Raw genomic sequence first — 24,375 nt, forward strand, 5'->3', positions numbered from 1 at the left:
GGATAACTACTTAATTAGGGGGAAAAATTATTTACAATTCTTATTGTTCTTTAGGTAGTAATAATATGAAATTATTTTAACTATAAAGAATATGTTTGTTTGAAGGGTACATTATTGATGAATTCCTAACACTACAGATTAAGAATTCCTATAAGTATACAAATATCAAATTATTAAAAAAAAATGTTTTCTAGAAACCACAATATTTAATTATTTTACATTCTACGTCGCGGTATGTTTCAAATTTCTTCTAAAGGATGGTATATTTTCTTGCTCGTAGAACGGTAACACTGTAGGATTGGACTATTTCAATGCCGGTACGATACTAAAATATATTTCTTTCATAAAAACAGTGTTTATTTAATTTTGTGAATGACAAGTTACAATATAAACACAAAAATAACTTGCTACAAGCCAAGGACTTAAACATTAAGTGAAATGTTTATTCTTCCACGTTTTAATTTAAATAAATTACATAACGAAAGTGTTAGCAAATGATAGGATAATAATGAATGTAAACAAAGTTTTCCGATATTAAAATAGGTTGCTGGATGTTTTTTATTAGATTGAAGTTGAGAAGAGTCCATATTCTTTAATATTTTTGTTAGTAAGATCGATTTCGCATGTCTTCACCCTTGTTTTTATTTGGAGGGTTTGTTTTGGATGGTAGAACTAGAGTTAGTTGATCAACAGGTTGAGTACCTGGGTTCTATTACCCAAAAACTTGAACATATACTACTCCTTTTAACCCAAAATATATTGCTCTTTCCAGACAAGATGACTCTGCCCGATCTATTGTCCGGTCTGTCGTCCAATCCCTATTTTGGGGCTGGCTTCGGACTGTTCGGAGTGGGTGCCGCGGCTGCAATACTGCGGAAAGGTCTACAGGGCGGTGTAATCCTGTTTCGACGACACTGCATGATTACTTTGGAGGTGCCATGCAACGACAAATCCTATCAGTGGCTCTTGAAATGGATCACCATCAGGGGAGCCCGAAAAACGCAGCACCTGAGTGTGGAGACGAACTTTGCGCAGAACGACAATGGTACTATAAAGACCAGCTATGACTTTATTCCCAGTATCGGAAAGCACTGGTTTCAATACAGAGGCAACTGGATTCAGGTGGAGCGAACCAGGGAACAAAAAACTTTGGACCTACAGATGGGCGTTCCCTGGGAATCAGTCACCCTCACAGCCTTCGGAAACAATAAGGCGATTTACTTTGACATTTTGGAAGAGGCTAGGCACTTGGCTTTGGAGGCCACCGAGGGCAAAACAGTGCTGTACACAGCGATGGGTGCGGAATGGAGACCCTTTGGTCATCCTCGGAGGAGACGTCCCACCGGATCGGTGGTCCTGGATCGTGGAACGTCTGAGAAAATCATTGCCGACTGTCAGGACTTCATCAAAAGTTCCATGTGGTACACCCAGCGTGGAATTCCCTACAGGAGAGGATACCTTCTGTACGGACCACCGGGTTGCGGCAAGTCCAGCTTCATCACTGCCTTGGCGGGCGAACTGGAGTACAGTGTGTGCCTCCTAAACCTTTCCGAGAGAGGCCTCACCGACGACCGACTCAATCACCTTTTAAATGTAGCTCCAGAGCAAAGTATCATCCTGCTGGAGGACATTGACGCAGCGTTTATCTCCCGAGAAGCCACTGCTCAGCAGAAATCCGCTTTCGATGGGCTCAACAGGATAACTTTCAGTGGACTCCTCAACTGTTTGGATGGCGTGGGCTCCACAGAAGCCAGAATTGTCTTCATGACCACAAATTATATTGACCGCCTGGATCCCGCCCTCATTCGACCTGGTAGAATAGATTTAAAGGAATACATCGGTTATTGCACGCAATATCAGTTGGAGGAAATGTTCAAGAACTTCTTTGCCAACAGTGATCCCACTAAAGCGGAGGAGTTTGGAAAGCGCGTAAACTCCTTTGGCCGCTCTGCCAGTCCCGCTCAAATTCAAGGCTTTTTCATGAAACACAAACTATCTTCCCCGCAAACAGTTATTGATTCCTGTGAAGACATCTGGGAGAATGTTTTAAGTGCTAATAAAAAAAATAATTAAATAAGTTTTGGTCCTTTAACTTTAATAAGACTGGTGATTTTTCACATTTATAAGTCTAGCTGGTTTTTTAATAGTTAAAACATCTTTTAATTTGACTTGCTTAACCTTTTTTTAAATTCTTTTTTTAATGACTAATTTTCCTTGCTTGTATATTTCCCAATCTAACTCACCTAAAAGAACGTCTTGTTTTATATTATGATTTAATTACATTTTTATAGGTAATTTAAAAATATGAACTATGTTCTAAAATATATGTATATTTTATGTGACATTAAATTTGATTAGTCCTTTGATCTTCTGGGCCTTCCAACCTTGCCTTTCCTTTGACCAAGCGTTCCATTCGAGTTGGCGGGGCCTTTAAGTAATTTGTGCCAATCTTGCTCACACACCAAGCTAGCCCCTAACATAGTATACCTTAGTGAAAAGAATTTTAGTTGGTTACTCATTGCAAATTACACTTTTTTGTATATACATACCTATCACCAGGACGCAGACTTGATCCACACTTAGCACAACTAAAGCACCTTAGATGAAATACGCAATTAATTATTTGTTTTTGTTGATTTTGTAAATCGATATTATTTATTCCAGTAAGTGCTTTCGCTACCAGTTCACTCGGGGGTATAGTTTCCCCGCATCCAGAACAAACTCCAGAGCAGCCAAACATGCTGTAAGAAAAGAAATTGTATTATTTTAAGTTAGGCTTGAGTTAGTAGTTTAAACGTTTTGTTTCTCTCTTGATACTGGAATTATTTTTTAAACACATTGTGGTTTTGGTGATTTTCTATTTTGGACATTCAGATGTTTTGAGATCTGAAAACTTTAATAAACTTAAGACAAAAAAAGAAGAACGTTATAGTGAAGAGCTGCGACTATAAAATACCTGCTACTTATTGCCCTTTCAGAAAACAAAAAGTTTAGGATAACGACATACGTTGTATATACAACGTTTTCAACTAACTTCTATCAATGATACCAAGTTTATTTACAATTTTAGAAGTGGTCCTCTGCAAACAGATAAGTTCTTTAGACATGCCGAGTTTAAATTGGCTTTATTAAAGGTTAATTGACTATCGTTTGTGAAAGTTTAATGTCGGGGTTGCGTTGTAAGCAACTCCTCGCTTCAAAAGGTAAAAAGTAGCGTGTATATCATAATCGACTTCAGTGTTCGTCCGCATTCATACCTGGAATAGTCCTTTTTGCAAAGAATCAGGCCTCGCCTCGTAAAACAGCTGGAACCCACTTCTGCTAGCATAGCTCCACAACAGTGACATTTAAGGCAGCCATTGTGCCAGTATCTGTCTAAAGCGTATAAAAGATATCTATCACTTATTTTATCTGTAAGAAAACAGGAAGACAGGAGTATGTTAATATGGATAAAGAAATGTGGTATTCAAAAGACAGATAGTTTCGGTGAGTAGAGCTCAAGATATCTTACCTCCACAACCACCACACACTTTAATAAGGGAGTTAGAATGAATTAACTGTTGATTATTGAAATCGTTTGAAGATTCGTCCATGAACGATAGCTGAGACGATGAGATATTTGAGTTGGTCTCGACAGTGTCCTTTGTGTGGTTTGAGTTTCTGTAGTCAATTACTATGGGGGCGAAGTTTTCAGGACTAGATGAGTCTTGGTGATGTGCCGCTAGTATATCTCTGTATGAATGGAACGTTGCATTCATTGCAAATAATGTTGATGACTTAAGTCGTAAAAGGCATAGGGGTCCTGTTTATGGTTTAAACCTGAAAATGGAGAAAATATACATGTTATTGAGGGAAATACTGTGAAAGATTTGATATTCAGGTAAGCTTACCTTTCGAAGTTGGCTTTTGTTGGGCTTAATCGTGTAAGAACTCCATAACTGCAGTGTTTCTACCATGAACTCAACTCATACGCCACTATCTTTGTAGGAAGTAAATATAAATATCTAAAATGAAATTATAAAAATATATCATATTAAATTCTGAAATTGTAAGACTTAAAAATAACATATATCTTATCCAACCTCATCATATTATAATGATATTTCGGAAACAAGCTTTAATCCACGATTTTCAGAAACGGTTAATAAAATATTTATTATATCAATCGATGACAGAACGTGCATTTCACGATGTGGTTAAAGCGAATAGCGATACACAAACAGCCAAAAAAAAAGTATTATTTTAACTTTTGGAATCCACATCCAATTATTTTTGAAACATTGCATTATCCACAGCTGTCGTTACATACAAATCAAATTAATTTGCACATACATATGTACACAATTAAAACACCCAAATCTACATACATACATACACATACGCGCAGCGAACGCTTGATATGTACGTACATATGTGTGCATGAAACTGCGGTCTTATGCCGATAGATTAATCAATATTTAATTTTGCTAATTTGCCTTGCCCAGCGTAGAGATCGACACTTTTCCGGTCAAACCTTTTGTTTTTATATATAAATACCGATTTGCTGTCAATCGAACATTTGATCAAAATTTTGCGTACATATATACTATGCACGCATTTATTTCACTTAAACACTGGTCTAAACCTCTCGTTTGCAAACTATTAACACATTTTCGACTTACACACTCATCAATTAATTATTTAAAAGCGACAAATTCTTTGACAACAGCATGAGGAACAGTAAAATCGTTTCGGTTTCAAACACCATTTCTTGTATACGACTTTTACATACAAAACTAATTCATAGATATGAAAGCAAGCAATCCGCAACACAGGGTGCACCGTGCACTTTATCACATTTATCGTTGATTTCACTTATTTGGCTACATATCGGTGGAAAATATCGCATTCAGTGCTGACGTTTTGGATTTTCTTCTTTCAGATTCGACAACTTAAGAAATTCTTTTCAAGCAGATCCGCAACGATGATTTATATATGAATGGTAAATATATTCTGACTTCAAGCATTGGGCACAGATAGTTTAGATAACCTGATATTTCCGTAGATATTCATTGAATAAGCTTCTTTTGCATCACAATTTTCGTTTATGTGATTTAGAGTGGCTGTCTGAACAGGGCATAGGCATACAAACAGGTGATAAAACTAAGTAAATGACAACAGATCGCATTTAAGATCACAATATTTTTCCAGGCCATTAATGAGATTGATGTTCACACATGTCATCACTCGGGGTACGGTGGGATTTTGTGGAACAAGTGAAGTATCTGTTCCCACTGACCATAAATGCAATAGAACTACATTTACTCTCATTTATTCTCAAAACCAATTACTTTGAGTAATTGTTCATCCAAAAGCTGTTATGACAGCCGGGAGCCTAACTATTTTTTGAAATTACCAACTAAAAGTAAGATTTAACCATCTGATTAATTCTGTTCTATATATATTATTATAAGTGTGTAGGTAAGCGGTCGATAATAGAGGTTACCGACCATAATGAGTGGAACGATTTTTGTTTCTTCCCGCGCTCCACCGACACACGAACAGCATTCAACAGCTGCGTAGGGTGAAAATGAATGGCATTGTGCCGACCACTGATGTATTTATGTATATACTACAGTAACATTCGGTGGTGACTCAGAAATCTCGTCCGCCAGAATTCGTCTGAAACTTGTATTGATGTTGTTATAAATTCCAGCCGAATTCCGACCGAAGAGATTTGAGTCACCACCGTTAAATTTTGAGCATGAGCATGATAAAAAAATATTGAGCAAGCGTAAAAAAAACAGTACAGAGGTGCAGTAAAGGGTTGGTAAGTAAAGGCAACGTGGTACTATTCAGTGGCGTAGGGAAGGGTTTAAACCCTTATCTTTGTGAAAATAAAGAAAAGCCCGGGATACGCTACTGATACGAGTTACTCCCAAGTAACTGAAATTAGTATGACCGTAATGGTTAAAAACTTTTCAGCAGAATTATAATCAAAACAAAATTAGTATCTAATCAAAACTATTCTTGGCATACCTTTTAAGGGGAGGAGAAAATATATACATACACTTTGTAGGAAACCAAACCCCGGAAATCATTGGGGGACCCCGTCCGTCTCTTTTAATGATGACGCAATGGGTGCCTTGATGACCCATTATGACCTAGATAAGCTTTCGAATTTCTATCTAAATAATGTGCTATGTAATCATTTACAGCAAAGTTGCTATTACTTATATAGGCAAAATCAGCCAGCTTTGCTTTTTCGGCTCAGTTCAGAGCAACATTGATAACCTTTTTTATTTAAATTGCCTTGGTGACAAGGCTACTGAGCCACACATGGCCCCGCTCCCCAACACATTTATGCTTTCTATTTTAAGCAATCTGGGACTTTAAATATTTTTCTTGATATACCAGTTTTTGTGTTGTTTCCTTATACTGTCAGAGAAAGAGTAATCCTAAAAAGCAAATTGTTTGTACAATACGTATGTTCTCTAATATTCTCTCTAAAGAATATGAAAGGATATATTTTAGGGTAAAATAAACGTATACATTAAATATAAAAGTATTTAAACAAATTGTTTATTCAAATATTGTAATTCTTAATTTAATTTTTCTTGAAAATAACAATTTCTTAACTTAATTATGGATTAAAATATCTATGAAGTTAAATCAATGGAAATTATGCGCCCAGTGCTATTAAACGGCGGAACCGCGGGAAGTGCTTCAAACGTACTACTCTCAGTAGTTTGAGTTATTGGGCTCTTTTCCGAATTAGCTGAATGAGCGTACCAGTCTGTGAGTGTGGCCAACTTCTTAGAAAAAGTGCAATTTTCTTGATTGTATTCTTTTCTGTGTCCTTGAGAATCAGAAAAAGTATTCGATGTACTCAGGGAACTGACCAATGAATGATTTGCTATCGAGTTAACGGTGCAGCGACTAATTACCGAGTTAGCTTTAAAATTTGAAAAAATGTATAAAGACTGTTGTAGGGGCTTAACTGAATTATCTACTACAGATTCTGTCTCAGGAGGACATTTGCTTGGCTCAATGGATCGCCTGCTGGACTTTCTGTTGTTATGCGTAAGTTTTATTATAGTAAGTGCATCCGAACCCAGTCTTTTAGGCGAGCGCATTGTTTCTCCTTGTTGCTCATCGTCGTCAGAGGAGCATAAGTCAATTGTATCAACAACTACTTCCTTAGTAGGTGAAATCCTCCAATGCGAATTAAGCGAATTGTGGCGCGTTAGTCTTATATTAAGTTTTGTATTTGCAGTGTGATTTTGCTCTTCCATTATATGTTCCGATATTTTTTTCAATCTGACTGAAATTGGACGGCATTGCTTAATCAACGGAGAGTTCAAAAACAAAAAGTTTTCAGTAGTGTCCCTGCGTTTAACAAATTGACGTCGCGGAAAGGAATATATATGGTAATTATGTTCATGCGACTTCTTAAATGTGCAATGCACGGTAGTGTTTGATTTTTTCTCGAAATACTTTTGCCGGGTATTTGATTTGATGATAAGTGGCGTGTAACAAAATCGATCCAGGCGTTCCTGTCTTTCGGAAACATATTCCTTAGATATTGTTTGTTTTGTCGACTTTAATAGTTGCTGTCCTGCAGGTGATGATATTGGGATAAACGAACATCTACTAAATGAATGAACTGTTCGATTCCTCCGTGATGGTAGACGCCTCTTTCTATTTGTAGTTTCCGTTGATGTTTCCTCATGAAATGAATATGTTTTCTGTTTTTCTTTAGATGAACTGTTATCAGTGAATTTGGATTGCAGGCAAAAGTTTGAAAGAAAAGCGTTGCGCAGTTCAATATCTTCGTTTTTCCCCTCACATTTGTTTTCTGGCTCGGGAGAATCACAAAGTATAACATCATCCTCCATGCAACAAATGTTTTCGTGTTCCTGAAACGCAGAAATTACATCAAATTAGGCTTTCGTTTATATCAAGGTTTAATTGATGTGAAAAACGTATTCAACTTACCAGTATAGCTTCTTTAGAATACAGTTCAGCATCACAGTTGTCGCATAGATAAATATCAAAAGGGGGTGGCTCAACCATCATATGTTGTACGTTTTCGCTAATCGAACTGTTATTCTTTTGCAGCAACAAGCACTTTCTATTTTTTTGTTGTCTATCATATGACTGAAACATAACCAAAATATTCGTTGCAAATTATCACAGTAAGAACAAAAAACTCAAAGCCTAACTAAATGAAAGCCAAATGAAAAAATGGAATGTACTTACCATGTTTTCATTACGAAATGTAACCAGCAATTTGTTGTTTCTTCTGTCATACAATGAAGTCGTTGAGTTATAATTGTTTATGAATCTCAAGCTCGCATGTTCATACGCAGCTAAATCATTACAAAATCTTAATAAAAATAAGCTTTTGTGAAATTGATAGCAGATAACCACAATTTCTTTCATTTTTTCCATCCAGTTCTAAAAAAACGATGAAATTTAACACAGGACATTAGTTTTTATTCAATATGACGTAGGTAAAACAATCTAATATTAATCAATTGCAACATTTTCTTACCCCAACAAATGCTTTCGGCTTTTTCAGCGGGATCTCGAATGGTGCGTTTTCGGGCCACCATTCTGGTTCACTGCAATCTACTTTCTTTGGTAAATTAATATGTCCTAAAGAGCACTGCACCATGAACGGAATAAAATTTTCTAACTGGGACTCCGTTATTTTTTCTAGGGATGTTGGATATCCATTCGCAAACAAGAGCGGCAGGTTGGATATCATGTTGTGTTGAGCTTTATCCTTTTCATCCATTGTCACTAAAAGTATATTAAGAAATATAGAATTTCAGTTTTACTCTTAACTAAATATAATATTTAAATGCAATATTATCAAAGCTTTACCTAAATATATGGAAGTTTAACCTGTTAGTTATGAAACTGTTAGTTCCTGAATACCCTCACTGCATTAATAAACAGGTTTTCGAAGTATTTACATGGGTATACAAACCATTGTTGGGATAAACCACAAAGTATATTACTTCTTTTGTGATTAACATGCAACAAAAAAAATATTACTTATCTGACATACGTTTGGATACATCGACGGCCCGCAAGTGGGAAAGTCATTACAGACATAGACGCATAGACTGCCAGACTGCCCTATTGTTGTAATGTTGCCTTTCCTATTATCTACTTGTAAAGAGTGAAGGCGAACTGAGTAGAACACTTTCAAAAAACCTTTCCTCTTTCTTTTTTATAAAGAACAAAAGAATTTGAAAGTAAAATTAAACTGTGTACTGAAAAATCTACTTTTTCAAGAGTATCTTCCATCGTGTTATTGTTTTATCTTTATGACCAAAATAGTAAAAACATGAACACACATTTTTTTGTATCCCCGTTTTCGGCAATGTTGTGTTGCAAACTAGTGTACCCACACTCACTCAGGTACTGAATAAGTAGGGTGTTTTTCGAGTATAGTCATTTACTGTACTGTGAAAGAAAAGGTTTCTTCAGCACGAAGTGCGCTCCTCGCTTGCTTCACACTAGTAAAACTATTTTTTGTTCTAGTAGTGCAGTACACAGGGGATGAAAATAACCACACGTGTTGCGTTTTCTAAGAGGAAGAGATCTCTGTAAGAATGGCGACCACTGGAGTCATTGAGAGAATGGTGAACTAAACTTGAGAACACTATAGTCCCTTCAGTTTTGGGGTCACCTTGGGTGACATGTCATTAGGCAGGAGAAACGGCGCAACGTAAAAGACTCCTGACGAACTCTGTCGGGCAAGAAAGAGAATGACGAATACCTGACTCGTAGATCTTCCTCTTTTTCTTTGACTCATAATCTAGTGTTCTTTACCTTTAATCGGCGCTCGCAGTCAGAATTCGGTGATTCTGTTAATCTTTCTCTTTTTTCTTATATGCCTTATGCATATCGAAAATATATTTAAAACATATTTATTTGCAGTGTTATTAATCGACAGTCCGAACGACCCTGACAATTGTTTTCGCAGGGCAATCGAATACATTCACCAGTGTACTGTGCGCTAGGACCAGTTGGGAATTATAAACGCCCAATCACTTTTTAAATTTACTGTACATGTTACAAAGTAATCATCCAATCATGATTCATCACCATTTTAATTAAAATTTTATCGAACCTTTATTAAGGGATACTTGTTGTATACCCGTTTCTCGTAGAGTAAAAAAAAAATTTTATTAGTAGAAAAGTATGCAACGATTAAAAGAAAGCGTTTCCGACCATATAAAGTATATACATTCGTGATTAGGGTCACTAGCCTAGACGATTTAGACATGTCCATCTATCCGTATGATCGCAGGGATCTCGGACACTATACAGCTATAAAATTTGGATTAAGCTTGCAGATTCTAGAGATTCTTGAGCTGTGCGAGTTTATTTCAGCAATGTGCCAGGCCCACTCTGAGGCCCAAAAACCAGCTAGTAACGCTCACAGGTTTTATGTAAATTTATTGGTTTCGACAATACCTATCGATTGACCTAAAAAAATCTTGCTACGCCCACTCTAACGCCCACAACCCGCCCAACACTGTGGCGCCCAATTTTGATGCTAGATTAACTGAAATGTATTAGTCTCATAAATACCTATCACACAGTTTTGGGCGGTTTGTGGGCGTGGCAAATTTTTTGGCGCCCACAGTTTTGTTGTCAATACCTATCGATTGAGCTGCTTGTCCATTCAAACGTCCATAACGCTTAAATCTGTCTACCGCCCACATAACCATATATTGAGATAGTGGGTATGTGGCGCCTTACAATCTCGCTTTGCTGCTTGTAAATCACCATCTCTTTTTGGCTCCCTTTAGCTGAGTAACGGGTATCTTAACGCCGAACGGAGTATTAAAAGTGTTTACAAATTTCGCTTAATCATTGGAATCGGACTTTGGCTCTATGATGTCTACCTAAAAGTTTCCTGTTTATTCTCATGTTGCGAAATTTGCATAGGGAACGAACAAGAGGTGGGAAAAAGTGGAGTCTTCATTACTTGTTTGTTATTTTTTGGTATATTTCGTATTTGTTTGCCTATCGTCGCCGATTCATCAGAACCTGAAAAGAACTCGAGTAGAGATGACACTTTTTCAGGCGCAACTCAGCGTGACACGGGCTTGAGAAAAGTGATCATTTATGGATAATGGTTTAATAAATAGTGATGTCCTGTTTTTGTGCTGATTTTGAGACGAATGAGCACGAACTCCGTGGGACTGTGCACATCTTTAGACCCGAATTATAGAGTAAACGTAATCGTTATTTTGCAGTTCTCGATTGAGTTTAAAAGCGCTTTAAGAAAACCCATTATTTTTTCAGCAATGCATGAACTTGTATAAATAAAAAAAAAGAAGAATTCTAAATAAAAGTATAATTTCCCTCAATTTCTCCCTTCCTGTTTAGTAACTAATCAACACAAGGTAAGTGCAACATCACAACACCGCTGCAAGAAACTGCCTGTCCCAGTATAATTTTTCAGAGGAACCAATGGAAAAACGGGCACACTGAAAAAAAGGCAATCGATAACCACAAGATTGTGTAGATCCACACATATTTGCCCAAGGCAAAAATCGATTAGCAAGCGATTTTTTTTTTCTTTAACTGGCGAAAAAATGTTGCTTGACTTGAAAACGAGTTAGGCAGCACTTCCTAGCCTGAGAATGTTTTAAGACAATATGGCTTAAATATTACTTTCCTCCCTTTTCACTAGCTTTGCAAAGAATTTCGCAGCAGGCGTTGCCACCTTGCGTTAGAACGAAATCAAGTGGTTACGCCTCACGATTTCATTAAATGAACAGGAATTGGATTGTTCCCACTTACATGTTTATGCAAGAATACGAACTGTTTGAAAAAAAAACAAATTGTGGCTGGCCACAGACTTTTTATTTGGTTTGACTTGGGAGAGGGGGTTGCCCGAAAACTTTGTTTCTAACTGCAGATTTCTTTGCTGAAAAACCACGAATGTCTCTCATATGTGTACATCTAGCTGCACACACACACACACACACAAACGCACATATGTATACCAAGAAAACTAGAATAACTTCGCGAAAAGAGTTTCTAATGCCTAACTTCTAAGTGTATGTAAACACAAATGCATTTACATTGGGATAATTGTACATAAACACAAATAATCATATGTTAAGTAGATGTTTCATATGCTGTGGTATAAATATCCCACCTGATTTAGACGAGTGTATGTAATACACGCAGCAAAAATTGCACCGTTTAAATTATAAAATTAACATAAAATCACTTATTTATTTAATTTAACTGAATGCCAAAAAGCTACATTTCGACTCGAAATATTTAATGCAAGACATTAAACTCGATGCACTGGAATGCCCACAGCTCTCTGCATATACATATCACAAAACTAAACCAATAGAAAGTAGTCTCGAAAACCAATCAATGTGTAACCTTATCAGTACGCACCAAAAATTCGCAATGATTAACAAAACGCAAGACACGGAGATCCACAATCACAAATTTGATAACATAGTTACAATACACAACACTTTCTTCGTAAAAAATTAATTTGTTGTAGCTGCTATCGAATAGTCGGAGTGAGAACTGACTGGAAAATGACGAAAACAATTGACAAATATCAGGCAGTAACCAAATTGAAACGCGGAATTGGAACAAAATCCCATTTTCATTGTAACACTGTCCCTTGAAGGAGTTCCTTTTTTTTTCATAAAAAGGTGAAAACCGAGTGCCAGCTTTGGGAGAGAGCGAGAGGCAAATAGCGAGGTAACGATTTTCCTTGGGTCCTTTTATTTTACCGCGGTACTCAGATGATGTATGGAAATACCAGTAAAAATACCAGACTTCCTTGGTGAAAAAGGGTAACTTTGTACGAATAAAAGTATCTATTTAGCAAAACTCGTCCCCTTCGAGCTGCCCTCTATTGGCGAATCGCTAGACTCCACCACCAACAGCCATTTGGCAGCTAAAGCGGAGATGGAGCACGCGCTGACGGAAGAGGTTCCCGAGGAATTATATTCCAATGTAGGTCGCTATATAGGGTGGAGGATGGCGGACGCCCACTAAGGGAAAGCTGTAGGAGCCATTACCAGTCATTGCCAGAATGCTGGGCGACTTTCTCGAGCACGAGCAGAACAGCCCCGTTTCTAATTCGTCTTCATCTCCCAACTTTAGGCCCATGCTGGCATATTGAGAATCGAAGCTAAGCAGCATGCGTCGGGAAGATGCTCTTAAGGTGGAGAAGAAGATGGGAAGCTTCTGTGGGCTGAGAAGGAAGCTGTAACTTCTAATTTAAATAAATAAAAACATGCGTTAAACATACCAATTATTTTTATTTTTTGTTCATACACCAGCCGATTGATTGGTTTGCCCCTTGTCAACTAACCCAGCTGATTCGCAGTAAGACCATGCTAATTATGGACCATATGGACTTCTTAATCTGTTCATGGCTCGGACATTTAGAATTTGCTTGGTTTTTAAACTCTGACTTGCATATTAGGTGCACTAGCACTACTAAAACTTCTGTTCTGAAAGACTTCGTATTGCCAAGTGTAAGCGCCTTTTTTCGAATTTATCGATTTTTCTTGTTAGTTGGCCTGCGCAATGTCAAGAGAGGCTTTTGACTAAACAATTTCAAGTTCTACCTTGTATTATTTTATGTGTCTTTGCGGTAACATAACACAATTATATTAGCCATACCGTATATCGGATGGTCGGATGGTGTTGCCGTTCCGTTTTGCTGAGAAGTCTTAGAACGTGTTACGCTTACCTAAATTACAGTTAATATTAATTTAAAGTATAGTGTATGGTCTTAAATTGAGCTTTTTCGTATAATTGCCAGTACTTTAAAATTTTGGTTTGTTTATAATTTCAGAATAAAAATATTTTTCAGCCAGATGCGTACTTAGAAAGAGGGTTAGGAACTTCCGCAGCCAGCCATTTGTATGTAGACTTTTGTCTTATTGTCTTATTGTTTACAAAGTTAAAATCCCCCTTAGTTTATATTGTGATAAACAACTGCTGTCCACGTCAGCTGTTATCGTATGGGGGATGGTGGATGTGAGCACATCAGAGTTTCATATTTGTCGAAAATCCCGGATAGACTCTGTGGGAAGAAGTTAAACTAACATTAGTTTCTATGACTGGAATTTCTCCTGATTCCTGCACAAACGCTGCAGTGAAGATAAGAAATTGTGCCAAAATTTAATGTTGCAAAATAATAGAAACAAAACATTCTTTCGTTTATTCTATGCCATTCCACCGTTCCTAGGAAAATAAAAACACGATTATCGAAATATCGATATGTCTTTATTTTATTGCTTGCAAAAAGAGTTATCGTATTATTCTGCCAATTCAATTGTGCAACGTGTTTGAGCATAGCAAAGAACAAAAGACTTAACTTAAAATGAAAGTAGAGGCACTGGATAAATTCTGGACTGACAAGAGTCGCTATGATGTTGCCGAAAAGCGCTTTTACGAGGGCCCCCAGAAGGTAAAATAATCCACCAATCGTGTGCAGATATAAGTACATAAGTACATAGAAAGATTCACGTGGCCGGCAAAGGAATTCGGAATGGTTTTGGCAATTGCTTACGAATATATAAACATACATGTATACAAACATGTATTATTTAGAATGCGAGGACGCCAAAACACACATGTTTATAACTTAAGTACATCTGTACAATGATCTATAAAAAGGTGCCCATAGGTAGTACTCGATATTCCCGTGTTCATATTGTACATAAGTATATTTGTGTAACTGTATGTAACAGGTGAACCATGATCAATGTGATATATAAGAAAATTTATGTGAAAGTCAACCAAATTAAAAATCAAAACAGTCCAATAACCAGGGAAAACAAATAGTTTACTACAATTTTCGGTATTCTGAATGAGCGCAAAATGTTTACTGGTAGAGATCAATAATTTTGTTCTAATTTTGCCTAGACAACTATATATTAAACAAAATTAAAAGAACGTCAATTGCATCGTATATATAAAGGCAAAATTTCATTAAAGGCAAATTGTTCAGCTGATAAGAAAGCGGCCTATCAATCTGTCATCAATCAAGCTTATTTTTCAGCATGACAACAAGCTTAAAATAGATTCTGTAAGCTGCTATCCTACTGGAAATACAAAGTTTATGTATTTATTAGCGATTTGTAAATTCGTAGTAAAATACCCGATACACCAAATCTCAGATCACACATGTAATCAATGGTGTTGTCTTATTTTTAAAGGTAACTGATCGCAGCCACTACAGCCCTTTAGTAAGCGAAATCGCAAAGGCTAGGGAACACATACAGAACTCGCTGGAAAAGGTAATTATTGTTGTGATATTTCCTCCCTCTTGCTTTCTTATAGCCGATAATTATTTCGTATTCCGTCAGTCTGCATCAAAACTTTGGTTAAGTCGTATTCCTAGGCTTCTATTGTTTATTTAAAACCCACGTTAAATTCTAAATTAATTTATAATCAGTTCTATTATTATTTGTGTGTACTTGAAATCCTCAAAACTACAGAACTTTTTTTTATCCCAATTTCCCTATTATTTTTTAATAACCCTACATTATGTATTTCCAGATCGATGGAGTTACCTTGGACGATGGATCAAAGTCCGAGCTTGCCAGCCGACTGTCTCAATTGGAAAGTGACAACAAGGAGTTGAAAGCCCAGATTTCCACTTTGAACCAACTCTTAAACGCTATAATAAAACGCTTAGACTCTCAATCCAACGGAGAGTCTGAGAAGCCTGTAGCGGAACCGAAGAAAGCGGAAGCAAACAACAAAGATGACGACGATGATGTCGATCTTTTCGGTTCGGAAAGCGAAGAGGAGGAGGAGGAGGCAGCTCGCATAAGGGAGGAAAGACTGGCCGCCTATGCCGCCAAGAAGGCCAAGAAAGTTCAAATTATTGCCAAGTCGAACATCATCCTGGATGTGAAGCCCTGGGACGATGAAACCGATCTTAAAGTAATGGAGACTGAAATCCGCAAGATTACCCAGGACGGCCTACTGTGGGGAGCTTCCAAATTCGTCCCAGTTGCCTTTGGCATCCAGAAACTCAGCATCTCATGCGTGGTTGAGGACGATAAGGTCTCCATCGACTGGCTGACTGAGGAGATTGAAAAACTGGAGGACTTTGTCCAAAGTGTTGACATTGCTGCATTCAACAAAATCTAAAGAGTATACATATATTTTTTTAATTCAGATTCGGATTTACCTCATTACAAATGTTTTTGGGAGTCATTTAAATAAATATTTTGATAAAACATACTATAAAGATGAATTTTAATGGGGTATAATAAGCTGTAATAATAAAAGTTATTAAAAAACTATTTTTTTTTTAAATAAAAATGTTTACTGAAGTCATGTATTCGCCACTATTTTGATTGCAATGTATAACATATGTAAAAAAATAAAGATTACTTATAAACTTAATATTTCGGTTCACAGCTAAGTTAGACATTATTTTTAATGTTTAAACTGAGGGACTAGTTTCATAAGGCTCTACAAATTATAAATAGTTAATAATTAATTTAACAAACTAAAGCATAACTTCATTTTCGGATTTCGATGAGGTTTTTCGTACGGCTTCACAACTGCCTGGAGAAGATCGGAGCGTTGTCATCGCTGTGCTACTTGGGGCATATGATTTTGTCAAACCCAGGCGATTTCTAGTCGATGTTGTGCTGGGACTTGACTGCAAACCTACAAATTAAAAATATTACATTATATATTTGAAATGTTGCTAAAACCAGCTGTCAGAACTTACCAAACTTTACCATAATTTCATTATAAATTCTCCGTTTAAAAACAAAGATAATGAAAACAAATATTCCAAGAAGCACATTGAACGAATCACTTATGGTCCAGAAAAATGTTGTTTTATGATCATAAAACAAAATGCTCACTAATTCCAAAAGCCATGTGATGCCCATAACAAAGCACAATTTTGTGTTCATAACAAATCTGGTTTTGTCCTGAAAGAATCGCCTTTTCAGTACCGGCTTATCACTGTTTAAGCTCTGCATCTTGTATATTTCGTTTTTCACTTTGTTGCAATACTTCATTGTAAGAAGAAACAGGACCAAGTTGAATATAAAAAGAATTCCAACTGGCCCCGAAAAGAATAATAGGCTTGCTGATCCAAAGGAATCATCTAAAAATAAAGAAAATAAATGTTTTTAAAGGTTTTATATTAAAAATTTAATAATCTTACATGTAAACCAGCAACGACCGTGTCCAAAATTTGGTCGAACTACATCCGGTAAGATATCGGATTTTGTAAATGCTATAGTTATTGTCGTTAGCAAAGTTGGTAGTCCCCAGCCATAACAAGAATACCAAATAAATTGTCTTCTAAGATCACTTTTTTCACAGCTTTTAATTTTTGTTGATCTAAAAATGAACAAAAAGCCATATATAGGTATTGAAAAGGAAGTAATCACATAATTCTTACCCGAAAGTTTTCCATATGTCAAAGGAAGTAATATTCATCCAAGAAAATGCAGCCATTAAGCAAAAATACACGAAAAACCCTTGAAATATAAAAATACGTTGATTAAATTTGTTGTATTTTGTATAATCCTTGTTTTTTACTGGACTGAGTACTACAATTTTTAATACTTTATGATGTATTTGAATTTTATTTTAAAGCTGACCACAATTCAAAGATTAAAGAAGCCAGGAGTACAACAAATTGTACATGCTTTTATTGATTTCTTGCTTTTATGAGACAATTACTTTGGCTCTCAGGTCCCAGCACGACTTAAGTAATTAACTAATTGCTTAGTTACTATTTTACTGACCAGAGAAGAAACAGATGTCGTCATTCGAGGTGGGCTTCAACTGACCCAAAGCAATTCCAAGGTATGCCAAGAATAAACTGCTTACAAGACAAATAAGAATTTTTCCAGGAAGATTTCGAAGTTTGGCAATTGATATATAAACAATCAAAGTGAGTGCGTAAAAGCAACAAGATATGAGAAGTCCAATGGGATACATTTTGAAGCGAATGCGGTCATTGCCCACTACCTTTGTATCAAAACAAAGAAATGTATAAAGCTGCTCTGAAAGAAACGAAGGCAAATAATTAAGAATTTAAAATACCTTACCAAAAACTATTCATTTTATTTGAGTAGGAAGGAGTTTACCTTTTGATTGGGTCGGACCCTTTCCACACAGTACTGATTAATTGCATACATTTTCGAAGTATTGTGAATAATAAGTGATCCATTGGAAGGACTAATTGTATGCGAATCATCTGGAAAATTATCCGGATCCAAACGAAATTTTTGGCACTGCAAGCCATGAACCAATCCAAAATCTGAAAAATATAAACAGGGTTGCATTGATAATTATATTTTTACGAAATTGACCTAACCCAACAAAAATCACGTGTCATTGATAGCACCTTTCAGTTTTTGATTAACACGATAAGAAACTTTGACAAAAATAATTAAAATGACCAAGCCAACAAAAAATGTCAACAATAATGAGTCAATAGTAATGACGTATGACAATAAATTGCTTCCAATATTTGTAGGTATTTGGTAGATACGTTTGTTTGGTACTTAAAGATAATTGTTTATACTCATTATTCTTTTTGTTCATTGGAAGAGCAGGGGATCAGACAAATGGAAGCCATCAAATCATATCGTATTGGTTTCTTATTAATATTTTTCTCCATTAAATTTAAGAACTTAATGGGCAATTAACGCCTCTTTCGATTTGGCTCATTTCCGGTTAAATCACATAAACCGATGAAGTGAAAACTATGAAAAGGTAATTTAAAGAATCATCTTACATACCTAATGGTTTTGAGAAATTTGCGTTTATATTGAGGTTCTGGAAACCCTCGAACTTCATTTGGGTTCCGTCATTCTTGCAGTAGGTACTGGTATTTCCTTTAGCATACATTTCCCCTTCGGCACAGCATCGTCGAATACACGGAAGTTTTTGACAAATTTTGGGTTCCTGACATGCTCGAACAAGATATTTTTGATCCGAAACTTTTCTTCTCTCTGAAGCATACGTATCATAAATGGCTTCGATGCAAAACTTAGATACTGGCAAACTATTAGATCCATCTCTCCAAACCAAGGAATTGTTATTGAACCGCACTTTTTCCGAGGACACCGTATATTCCACCAGAGCTTTGTTGTCCGAACAGTTTAAGGCGTTATCAAAAAATATAATTGGACTGCTGATGATAGAAGAATAAACAAAGAAATCGTTTGCGCCAAGTATGCATGTATTATTTTCGGAAACGTAAATAAATCCCTGTGGGCAGCACTTGTTTACAAATCCAACACTTTGAGACGGCACATTCTTTTCAAATTCACAAGATAAAACGATGAGACGTTTGTTTAATAGCCCAATGCATGAGTTATTTCGTAGATACAAGGTACTCTCACGTAGTTCACTTAGATTTAGGCTCGTAAAGTTTTTCCACTTTGATAGCTGGAATTGGTTGCTTGACTCATTGGGTGCCTCCAATCCAAGGCCTTTTGGGGCTATCATTTTGCCTATCACTTGGGTTAGATCCGGAAACTCTTTGAGGTTTCTTTCGGCGGAAGCACACTCGAATATTTCCGTATTATCCGATCCGAGATATTTAAATAGTACCGAATTTGGGGCGCAACATATTTGAACGGAAAACACTTTTGAAATGCCACTTAAAATCAGGCACGCTAAACTTAGTCCGACGATCATTGTTTACGCCTTGGATTTGATTCTCAATGACCAATTTCTCAGCTTGTGTAATGTTTGTATCTTTTCTTAGAACGGACTTTTCATATCTTATCATCGAATCGTTATCGGGCAATAGCAATATAAACTTCGAACCGCCTGCAGTTGGCGGATTTAACGAACTGAAGTCTTCACCATTCCTTCGCGAGCAAATGCGAATGTTTATGGGTAAACATTTGGTCTACACGCACACAGGGGTAGAAATCGATGTATATAAGGAACACATTTATGGATTCGTAAGCTTATACAAATAAGTTATACCCCATGGAGTGCTTTAACACTTAGCATGCTGGGTGCACATGGCAAATGCCGATATATTTATTTAGGTACGTTATTATATATCTACACAGTTCAATTGATGACTTTGTATACTAGTTTCATACGGCAAGACAAACGGACCTGTTCTTGTTTTTATTTTGTAAAGCTCACTAGGCATCCTTTTATAAACTAAGTTAATTTTGTAGAATGTAAGGAGGTATTTGAAAATAAATATAAAGTAAGTAATAGTAACAAATAGTAAATAACAAGACGTTGCGTAAAGTGGATAGGAACCATAAATGTATCATAGGAGAAAGCCCAGCAAGTTACTTCCTTCCTTCTTCAAATATTTTAGAAATATATAAGGTTTTTTTCAAGGAGCTTTTCTGCTTGAAGTTTAACTTTCTTCGGATTAATTTTAATTTCTTGGTGCAAGAAAGGCAGTCAGTAATTCAATTTAGTAGTATCCATTAAGTATTTTATTACATATGCAACAGAATTTTATTGCCATTAGCTGCTCTTACCAAATCCTTAAGTTCTTTCTGCATACTAATGACTTGGCTTTGGCTTTTTTACGTTTGTGAAGTGCGTTCTCTTCTTCTTCTGCCCTTAAGGTAATTTCCATCTTTAACTCGATATCAACGTCGAAAAAGCGATAACTTAAGTTTAGAAAAAATACCCCTATTAGTGATTTTCTCGAGGTGTTTTCTTTTTTCCCACAAATTTAAAACCTAATATATATACCTTTTTCCCTATTTAATTATTGTTTTGCATCAATATCCTTGGTGTTGCCTAATATTAACATTATTCTCAATAAGACACGTTCAGGTGTCGAGTCAGCTGTTTTTGGACGGTGCTAGTGCTCAAATGGAATCTGGGTTTCACATCGCCAAAAAGTTCCAGCCGTTCCCCATCATTCACAGTTTGGGAACAAGCGCAAAGGGTTGTTCAGACAAGGCAATTACCTTTACCAGTATCTTATTTAATTTAAAGGAGAGGGAAAACGTTAAAATTACTAAGCATCAATCATTTGGTATGCAGGTACTTCCATTTTAATTTGGTCATTTTATGTGGCTGGGGTCTGATTTGTTTTTTATTTTATTAACTGCTTTTAAACTAACAGCAAATATGGTTATTATATTAAACTATTTTCCATTCAGGTATTTTTTTAAAACCTTAAACATTTATTGTTTCAAATTTAAATTATATAAAATGTTAAAGAACCATTTGATTTGTTTTCAGTATGAAAAAGTTGTTTCATTTCAATGTTTCAAAGTGGAGAAAAATTGCTTATGATTTTGTTGGTTCTCCGAGTGAAAATATTTTCCGAGTCGAACTGAAATTTGTATTATTGATAGCATGTTGCAAGGCGACTTCATTATTTTGTAGCTAAATGCCATTTTTTATCGCAACCCAAAGTTGAATACGTGAGCAATACAATTAAATCGGTGAACGCAGTGACTAAAAGAGTCAGCCGAAAGCAAAGAACGCGAAACATTTTATAAACGAATTAAATTAAATTTTCACTGTGAATAATGATGACTGAAAAGTTAAATTCTGGGCACACTAATTTAACAAGCAAGGGGTTTGTATATTTTATATATTTATTTATATTTGGCTTACAAGAGGCCAACGATATTGGGTAGTATATGTATGCTCAGATACCGTTAACTTGCTGAAGCGTTAAACAATTATGAACATTCATTGCAAAAATGATTGAAAATCGAAAGCCGATGATATGTATATTCTTGTATACCTATCCTTTTCTTTGACCAGCTTATATTTAACAACTAAATCTGCCGAACAATGTTATCTAATATAATAAAATGTAAACAATGTAACTTACGCTTGAATTTCACTTGAATATGTATGCCTGCCGATATGGATGTACATAAGTATGTATGAAATAGTTATGTACATAGTGCACATGTGCATTCGTGGACATATTGGCCGCTAAACAAGTCGGTTAAATACATATGTATGTATATATGTAGTGCACTGGCTAAATATGCACTTAAATACATACATATGTGCATGTATATAAGTTAATGGCAATATATCTTAATTTTTTGCGATACTAAAAGATCAGAACAAAACTGGTATGCCAAGAATCAGCAGCGTGAACAGTTATTCCGTGGGCTGCCATTTTAAAATTTTGGACTAGCGTTTCTTTTTTCTGCGATCCATAAAAAAAAGTTTCACTGAGAAATAAAATAACTTTAGGAGTTCTTTGTTAAAAAAAATTTATAAATTCTTAATTAAAAAAAAAAAATGTTACTGTTTTTTTTTTATAAATTATAAAATTTATAATTACTAACTTAAAATATTTTTTTAGGCTTATAAATGATCTTCAAATTGCTGGAAACACAAGTGACGATATGGGCTGGAAATCAAAGCTGAAGCTGCCGCCAAAGGACAACCGATTCAAAACAACTGTGAGTTTCAACAATAAGCCTAAAAAATACACCTAAACTTAATTAATTTATGAAGAATTTAATTTATAATTAATATAAATGTATCCCCTTTTCTTGTAGGATGTGACCGATACGCGAGGAAATGAGTTTGAGGAGTTTTGCCTTAAAAGAGAACTGCTTATGGGTATTTTCGAGAAGGGTTGGGAGCGCCCTTCGCCAATTCAGGAAGCAGCTATTCCTATAGCTTTAAGTGGAAAGGATGTACTGGCTCGGGCCAAGAACGGTACTGGCAAAACGGGAGCCTACTGTATCCCAGTTTTAGAACAAATAGATCCAACCAAGGACTACATTCAGGCCCTGGTAATGGTCCCCACCCGAGAGTTGGCGCTACAAACTTCACAGATATGTATTGAGCTGGCGAAACATCTTGATATCCGGGTAATGGTCACAACAGGAGGCACCATTCTGAAGGATGACATTCTTCGTATATATCAAAAAGGTTAGCTTCTGTTGCTAAAATCGTTGTTCTAGTTTTGATACCAATTATCCCCGTTTCTTTGCCCCCGCAGTACAATTAATTATTGCCACTCCCGGACGAATATTAGATCTGATGGATAAGAAAGTTGCTGATATGTCGCATTGCAGGATATTAGTTTTGGATGAGGCCGATAAACTATTGTCGCTTGATTTTCAAGGCATGCTGGATCATGTTATACTTAAGCTACCAAAGGATCCACAGATCTTGCTATTTTCCGCAACATTTCCACTGACAGTCAAGAATTTCATGGAGAAGCATTTACGCGAGCCTTACGAAATCAACCTGATGGAGGAGCTAACGTTGAAGGGTGTCACTCAGTACTATGCATTTGTACAAGAGCGCCAGAAAGTACACTGCTTGAACACTTTGTTCTCCAAGCTGCAAATTAATCAGTCTATCATATTCTGTAATTCCACGCAACGTGTCGAGTTATTAGCCAAAAAGATCACAGAACTTGGCTACTGCTGTTATTATATTCACGCAAAGATGGCCCAAGCACACAGAAACCGAGTGTTCCACGATTTCCGCCAAGGACTCTGTAGGAATCTGGTCTGCTCGGATCTGTTTACCCGAGGTATAGACGTGCAGGCCGTGAATGTAGTGATCAACTTCGATTTCCCTCGAATGGCAGAGACGTACTTGCATCGAATTGGTCGCTCGGGACGTTTCGGTCATTTGGGTAAGTAAACATATCAAGGGTTCTTTATTAAAACAATGTTTATTATATTGTTAATCAAAAGAAACTACGAGTCGATCTATTTCTAACTTTTTCTTATATATTTCAATCTACTTTAAGGTATTGCTATAAATCTGATAACCTACGAGGATCGGTTCGACCTGCATCGGATTGAAAAAGAACTTGGTACCGAAATAAAGCCTATTCCGAAGGTCATAGACCCCGCCCTTTATGTCGCAAACGTTGGCGCATCCGTCGGAGATACTTGCAACAACAGTGATCTGAATAATTCTGCAAATGAGGAAGGCAATGTGAGCAAATAAAACGGATGCAACTGTAACACTAGGATCTGAAGTAGAGTCTAAATCATGAAATCAATAAAAAAGATGAACTATTTCAGAAAAACAAAATTGTATTAAATAAATGGAAAGCAATTCAATTTTTTACATGCACTATTTATAAACTTTGAACATTGGCTGCAACCAAAGAAAGGCAAAAATTAATTGGGAATTAGTAAGATCATCATTAGTAAGATCATCAGATCATCAGGGAAATGCTCAAGAAAATGGCTTGTCATAAAAGGAAGCAGGTGTTTATGAATCTAGTTGAGAATAAGTGAATTTGATCATAAAGATCTCTTGACAGGATGCCCCGGAGCGACAAAAACATTGATTATGTCAAATGACAATATTTTCCACCCAAAATTATTTAGTTACAAAGTATATTTGTTGCACACCCTTGGCGTTATTGAG

General features: G+C 36.2%; 6 protein-coding genes across 10 annotated transcripts; 3 read left to right on the top strand and 3 right to left on the bottom strand.

Moving 5' to 3' along the window:
* Positions 1-262: 262 nt before the first annotated feature.
* On the top strand, positions 263-2,077 carry Bcs1 (Bcs1 chaperone). The gene is made up of 2 exons (XM_017089551.4): positions 263-317; positions 773-2,077. The coding sequence occupies exon 2, from the start codon at positions 778-780 to the stop codon at positions 2,071-2,073; it is 1,296 nt and encodes a 431-aa protein (XP_016945040.3). The 5' UTR covers positions 263-317; positions 773-777; the 3' UTR covers positions 2,074-2,077.
* A 179-nt stretch (positions 2,078-2,256) lies between these two features.
* On the bottom strand, positions 2,257-4,816 carry LOC108021048 (LIM domain transcription factor LMO4.2). 2 transcript variants are annotated; one of them, XM_070994660.1, is made up of 6 exons: positions 4,664-4,786; positions 3,891-4,004; positions 3,512-3,819; positions 3,258-3,411; positions 2,550-2,741; positions 2,257-2,487 (listed from the first exon to the last, which is right to left on the bottom strand). In XM_070994660.1, exons 3-6 carry the CDS (start codon positions 3,756-3,758, stop codon positions 2,355-2,357), a joined length of 726 nt encoding a protein of 241 aa, XP_070850761.1. In that variant the 5' UTR covers positions 3,759-3,819; positions 3,891-4,004; positions 4,664-4,786; the 3' UTR covers positions 2,257-2,354. The 2 variants fall into 2 exon arrangements, with proteins under 2 accessions (XP_070850761.1, XP_065721244.1); XM_065865172.2 differs by lacking the exons at positions 2,257-2,487; positions 2,550-2,741 and adding an exon at positions 2,856-2,886 and having other exon boundaries at positions 4,662-4,816.
* A 1,723-nt stretch (positions 4,817-6,539) lies between these two features.
* Positions 6,540-12,590, bottom strand: ova (ovaries absent). Of its 2 annotated transcripts, none has more exons than XM_017089549.4 (5): positions 12,430-12,590; positions 8,537-8,787; positions 8,242-8,439; positions 7,978-8,139; positions 6,540-7,898 (listed from the first exon to the last, which is right to left on the bottom strand). In XM_017089549.4, the coding sequence occupies exons 2-5, from the start codon at positions 8,780-8,782 to the stop codon at positions 6,639-6,641; spliced, it is 1,866 nt and encodes a 621-aa protein (XP_016945038.1). In that variant the 5' UTR covers positions 8,783-8,787; positions 12,430-12,590; the 3' UTR covers positions 6,540-6,638. The 2 variants fall into 2 exon arrangements, with proteins under 2 accessions (XP_016945038.1, XP_016945039.1); XM_017089550.4 differs by lacking the exon at positions 12,430-12,590 and adding an exon at positions 12,176-12,342.
* Positions 12,591-14,273: 1,683 nt separating this feature from the next.
* eEF1delta (elongation factor 1-delta) lies at positions 14,274-16,267 on the top strand. Of its 2 annotated transcripts, XM_017085503.4 has the most exons (3): positions 14,307-14,473; positions 15,225-15,305; positions 15,568-16,267. In XM_017085503.4, the coding sequence occupies exons 1-3, from the start codon at positions 14,387-14,389 to the stop codon at positions 16,165-16,167; spliced, it is 768 nt and encodes a 255-aa protein (XP_016940992.3). In that variant the 5' UTR covers positions 14,307-14,386; the 3' UTR covers positions 16,168-16,267. The 2 variants fall into 2 exon arrangements, with proteins under 2 accessions (XP_016941002.3, XP_016940992.3); XM_017085513.4 differs by lacking the exon at positions 15,225-15,305 and having other exon boundaries at positions 14,274-14,473.
* Positions 16,268-16,322: 55 nt separating this feature from the next.
* On the bottom strand, positions 16,323-20,053 carry mthl15 (methuselah-like 15). Of its 2 annotated transcripts, XM_036822510.3 has the most exons (7): positions 18,798-20,053; positions 18,141-18,313; positions 17,796-18,051; positions 17,447-17,525; positions 17,207-17,385; positions 16,760-17,146; positions 16,323-16,695 (listed from the first exon to the last, which is right to left on the bottom strand). In XM_036822510.3, exons 1-7 carry the CDS (start codon positions 19,699-19,701, stop codon positions 16,532-16,534), a joined length of 2,142 nt encoding a protein of 713 aa, XP_036678405.3. In that variant the 5' UTR covers positions 19,702-20,053; the 3' UTR covers positions 16,323-16,531. The 2 variants fall into 2 exon arrangements, with proteins under 2 accessions (XP_036678405.3, XP_036678406.1); XM_036822511.3 differs by lacking the exon at positions 18,798-20,053 and having other exon boundaries at positions 17,796-18,056; positions 18,141-18,280.
* A 1,306-nt stretch (positions 20,054-21,359) lies between these two features.
* me31B (ATP-dependent RNA helicase me31b) lies at positions 21,360-24,069 on the top strand. The gene is made up of 5 exons (XM_017085491.4): positions 21,360-21,580; positions 22,331-22,430; positions 22,530-22,908; positions 22,979-23,626; positions 23,744-24,069. Exons 1-5 carry the CDS (start codon positions 21,531-21,533, stop codon positions 23,944-23,946), a joined length of 1,380 nt encoding a protein of 459 aa, XP_016940980.1. The 5' UTR covers positions 21,360-21,530; the 3' UTR covers positions 23,947-24,069.
* The last annotated feature ends 306 nt before the right edge of the window (positions 24,070-24,375 follow it).

Source organism: Drosophila suzukii, chromosome 2L (genome assembly GCF_043229965.1).
Source record: "Drosophila suzukii chromosome 2L, CBGP_Dsuzu_IsoJpt1.0, whole genome shotgun sequence".
Lineage (NCBI taxonomy): Eukaryota > Metazoa > Arthropoda > Insecta > Diptera > Drosophilidae > Drosophila > Drosophila suzukii.